The sequence below is a fragment of the Fukomys damarensis genome, unplaced genomic scaffold, assembly GCF_012274545.1.
Source record: "Fukomys damarensis isolate Sample0158 unplaced genomic scaffold, DMR_v1.0_HiC HiC_scaffold_26, whole genome shotgun sequence".
In the NCBI taxonomy this organism is placed as follows: domain Eukaryota; kingdom Metazoa; phylum Chordata; class Mammalia; order Rodentia; family Bathyergidae; genus Fukomys; species Fukomys damarensis.
In genome coordinates, this window is record NW_022900938.1 from 546484 (window position 1) to 551714 (window position 5231).

Here is a 5231-nt window from a genome sequence, read left to right on the forward strand (position 1 = left end):
GGGTCTCACTATGTAGAGACTGACCTGGAACTCACTATGTAGCCCAGGCTGGTCTCGAACTGGAAGCAATCCTCCTGCCTCAGCCTCCCGAGTGCTGGGATTACAGGCGTGAGCCACCACACACAGCAAAAAAGGTCCATCTTAAATGTCCTTGCTAGATTCCCTACCCCTGCTCCCTGATAATGTTTCCTTCACAGTAATTGATCAAGAAAATAGGGAGACCAGTGAGTAGATAAGTCTGTAAGACAAAATAGGGTTGTGAAATTTTGGGAAGCCATGTAGTTTTTTAGTTGTAAGTTAGAAAATTTACTAGTTCCATATTTAAAGTTGTAAAGTTACATAAAAACAGTTAACTTGAGTAAATATAAAATTTTACTGTAGTTAGAATGGGTTTGTCTTACCGGCCTAAATGAGTTTTGATCTAATTCTGGATATCTGAAATCAGAAGAGTTTCTTTTGTAAAGTCTATCCCACAGTGGGTTAAAGACAGTATGAGAAAAAAGTTGTCTGTTTTTAAATAGGTAGCTGTGGTTATCTTAAATCAATGTCAGTGTATATTACAAAGATTTATGATAGCAAAATGTATTTTACCTAGTTTTATGTATCTAAATATTACTAGTATATTTAGTTGCAGTTTGGATAGTTTTACCAAAGTTGGGCTAATTTAAACTAAATGAACACAGTGGTATATTAGAATTTTGTGTAGATCAGGTTTTATTCTCCTGAATTACTTAGATGAAGTGCTAATAGTAAGGCCTGTAGCAAATATTACTCAAGAAGTGAAGTCAGTGCTGTTCACAGCTGCCTCTTAATTTAGCTACTGCTATTTCTGAGTCTGTCTGCTTTGTTTCTTAGGTGCTGAAAGTATAAATGGAGAAGAGTCTGTAAACCTGAATGATGCAGATGAAGGTTTTTCGTCAGGGGCTTCCCTCAGCAGCCAGCCAGTTGGGACCAAAGCATCCTCCTCTTCTCAGAGGGGAAGCTTGCGGAAAGTAGCAACTGGGCGTTCAGCCAAAGATAAAGAAGCGGCTTCTGTCACCAAATCCAGTGAGAGCCCTCGAGAGTCAGTAGTGCGCAAACAGTATGGACAGCAGCCAGCTGACCTTAGTGTAGATTCAGTTGAGCTGACACCAGTGAAGAAACACCTGAGCCTGCCTGCTGGCCAAGTGGTGCCAAAAACCAATAGTCTGAGTCTGATCCGGACAGCCAGTGCTTCCTCAAGTAAATCCTTTGACTACGTAAATGCCAGTCAAGCAGGTACCAGCATCGGGGTCGGCACAGAAGGAGTCACCAATCTAGCAGCTAACAGTGCTAACCGATACTCAACCATCAGCCTCCAGGAAGACCGGTTGGGTCAAGCTGGTGATGGGAAAGAGCTCCTCAGCCCAGGAGCCCCCTTAACCAAGCAGTCCCGCTCCCCAAGTTTCAATATGCAGCTGATATCCCAGGTGTAGCTTCAACACCCTCTGCTCTTTCTGCTTTCCCTGTAACTGAATGTTTCATTGTGTAAGAAGACACTTATCCCACGTTGTGAAAATACTGGTCATCACAATCAGATTTGATTTAATTTAGTTATATTCATACTGTATTTTGTATGGAAACAGCAATAAGGCTTCCTTTTCTCTCCTTCCCATGTCCCCCGTGCCCGTTCTTGTAAGTATGTTGTGGAGCGGTATAAAATGTTTGCCTTCCATGCCTTCCCTTCTCCTTGGGTGATGTGCAATCCATCGTAGGTGGATCGGTCCCATTTCAACACTGTGAGACTGAGAGTATGTTAGAGGAAATGCTGGATATGATCCCTATGAAGTGATTCTTTGGCTTTTGTTTAAAAACAAAACAAAAACGGGTTTATTCACATACTGTATAGAACTATGGAAATGACTGGATCATATTTTTTTCTCTTAACCAGGAGTGCCTCAGAGATTCTGCTATGACTTTGGACTTCTCTGAGTCTGTGCAATCATTTTGTCAAGAAGCATGGGGAAGGGGCCGGGGATTTAGCTCAGTGGTTCCGCTGCCAGCCTCGCAAGCACAAGGTCCCGAATTCAATTTCCGGTGCCCCCCACCCCAAAAAAGCAGGGGGAAAGGTGGTAGACTGCTGCACTTTTTAATTAAAATGAGGGTGGCTCCCCCCATTTCCTTTATCCCGGGGATATAAATGTTCAACTACTAAGGCATTTAAATCAATTTGAGCCCCACCTCCTTTGAGTGTGGGGCTCATAAGTTGTGTAATTGATAATGCACTTTCCCAATGGCTCTCTAGTCATTATTAACATGTCTTCCCTCTTCCCACAGATTTAAGGTCATTTTTCTCCTTAAAGTTTGAACAAGCTAACAAATCAGAGAATTCAAGGGATATGTTCTGCTTCCCAGGAATGATTGACTCGGTGCTGGGGCTTTATGGGGAGGGGGTTGGTTTAGCGTGTGTGGGATTGTGTGTGCGGGGAGGTTTTGATTGTTTTGCTTTTTTTCCTCCTTTGTGAGCTGATGACTGAAGTAGAATTGTACGTCTTCAGGTAAAGAGAGGGATTTCCCAGTCCATTTTCTGTGATTTCAGACAATTGGAGAAACCCTTTCAGCTGCTTTCGAGATGTACCTAAATTCAGTCAGATATTTTGAATTAAGAAACTTAAAGTCCTGAGAGATCATGTGTTCCAAGTAAATATATCAGGGACAGATAATTGGCTGAAAACACTGATGCTTCATTCACAATGTGACACATTTTTATAGAGCATTCTATCAGGGGTACTGACTTGATTTCTCCTAAAAGGACCACACTGCCTTTGTGTTTAATGTGGTGCAATTTGTGTATCTTCTAATCATATACCTGCAGAGTTTCTCGTTTTTATAAAACTTTGAAATCATGCCAGTAAGCTAGATGTTGAATGTATGTAAGTAGCATTTGGTAACTGCTAAGAGGTTCTACAGTACATTACTGGTTTAAAAAGCTTTTATTTTTATTTCGTTAGATAAAATTTTAATATAACCTCTTCTGAGTCTCAGGCTGTAATGTTTGGAAAAAGAAGGGAATATATTAGACTTTTGGATATCAGTATTTAACTTGAACTTATGTAAATTATCCTTCCACAAACTACAATGGAGTGCTTTGTACATTTAGACATTTTTACTTTATTATTGTGAAAGAAAAATAGTGAGTTTATAGAAAGCAAGTATTCTCCTAATAAAGTTTAAAATTTTATCTCTACCAATTAAACATACAGTAGGCTTTGATAATAAAATAGCCAGAAAAATGGTTTTTGCTTTTTCATACTTTAAAAACATCTCTACCTTTTTTTAAATTATGAGTGCTTTCCTTTAAAAAAAAAAGAGGGGGTGGAGGTGAATGGGAGACTTTATGTTGGAATATTCGTGAGGACAGTGAGGCACCTGTTTGAATTTGGTACTGTGTGACTTATTTCAGCTCATATGAAATGGAAAACTAGAACCTGAGCTAGAGACCAGTATTGCCAAAATCCAAGGAAAAGCTAAGAGTTGATAGGCAAGTTATTGATGTGTGTGTGTGTGTGTGTGTGGTATGTATACATGTACATCACAAAGACATTTGCAGTATCCTTATTTCTTTTCAGTTTACTATGGGATGTCAAAAAACTGAAAATAATCTTAAAACAGCCAAAATAAATGAGGTATAAGAGGGTACCACATACTGAAGAAGATAAGGTTTCAGGAATGCAAAGAAAAGAACATTATACTTACTAGGAAGTGAGATTTTGGCTGTGGCCAAAGGTTGGTCACTTTATAGCAAAAAAATACCTGGTTTAAAAAGTAGGCTAATGGCTGTTTTGTGGGTTGTTTTTTTTGTTTGTTTGTTTTTGTTTGTTTGTTTTTTTACTGGGGATCAACCTCTGGACCTTGTGCTGCGAGGCAGGCAGTGGCACCACTGAGCTAAATCCCTGGCCTGGCTGTTTTTAATTCAACAAGTTGTGTGTTTAGTGGCATCTGAATCAAGGATGATTTTAGTTAAAACACAAAAGAAATAACCAAATTATACCAAATTACAGCAAAAGCTGTAATAAACACGATAAATACTCTTTGGTTAAGAATCTTATGTTGTACCTGAAAAGCTAGTTTTAAAACTTTTTCAACTCACATTTCATTTAACTCTAATGTTTCATGGTGTTGTGATAATTATTTTCCATTTTTTTCAGGTCATGTGATTTGGCACCAGTGAAGAAACATTTCATTTGATTTAAACTTTGCATTTGGGGTCTTAGATTTGCTGTGCATGCTACAGTGAAAGTGAAATGAGTTAGTTTAACTGTTGAATTTTCTAAGTTTTAAAAGTCTGCATTATTTATTAGCATTTAATTTAAAATAGGTTTATTTCCAGCATACAAGAGCTGTAACAAACACATGTCAGCAATTCATACTTGATCCTTCAATAGCCTTTTGTTTTATATTTTTAACTTTAATTTTAAAAATAGTCCACCAATCTATGGAAAATATATTTAGGGGACAAAATACTTGTTTTCTGTAATAAAATAATTTGATGCAATCTATGTCAGAATACAAAGAAACATCTGAAGGTTTTAGGAACTTTTTCTTACGACATAAATTATAAAATCATATTATTAGAAAAGTTTAAATGTAAAGTGAAAAGTTAACTTAGAAATACGATTTAAAATATGAAAATATTAGCCGGGCGTGGTGACAGCATGCCTGTAAATCCCAGCACTCGGGAGACTGAGGCAGGAGGATCACTGTAAGTTCGAGACCAGCCTGGGCTACATAGTGAGTTCCAGGTCAGTCTCAACTACATAGTGAGTGAGACCGTCTCAAAACACCAACAACAACAAAACCAAAAAACCAACCATTAAAATATGAAAATATTTTAGCTGGGGAAAAAAATAGTTGTAATTTAAAATCTTGACCCCCTAACCACCACCCTTTTCCAACCCACTCTTCTGTGACTATTGTAGAATCAGAATTTTTATGGTAGAAGAGAGACTCTAGAGATACTCTAGCTAGTGTCCCCCCCACCTCCCATAAACATTCAGCCTTGGAAACAGGCTCAAAGAGGTTGTGACATGACTAAGTCACATAACTAAGAAGCAGAGCCAGAATCAGACCTTATCTCCCATCACATGCATACTGACATCCCACTGCCTCTCTTTACTGTGGTAAATGTATATAACATTTCCATTTCTGCAGTAGCTTTACATTTCTGGTCTGAATACAACTCATTAAGAAAAGTATTAATTAGGAAAAATGGT

The 5231-nt window shown here is 38.2% G+C and overlaps 1 protein-coding gene across 4 annotated transcripts in view; it reads left to right on the forward strand.

Moving 5' to 3' along the window:
• Fam126b (family with sequence similarity 126 member B) overlaps positions 1 to 4469 on the forward strand; it is a 54645-nt gene extending 50176 nt beyond the window's left edge. For all 4 annotated transcript variants that reach the window (XM_010617545.2, XM_010617548.2, XM_010617547.2 and 1 more), the window contains one exon: positions 856 to 4469. In XM_010617545.2, the coding sequence (XP_010615847.1) occupies positions 856 to 1454 (599 nt within the window). In that variant the 3' untranslated portion in view covers positions 1455 to 4469. The remainder of the gene's footprint in view (positions 1 to 855) is intronic.
• The last annotated feature ends 762 nt before the right edge of the window (positions 4470 to 5231 follow it).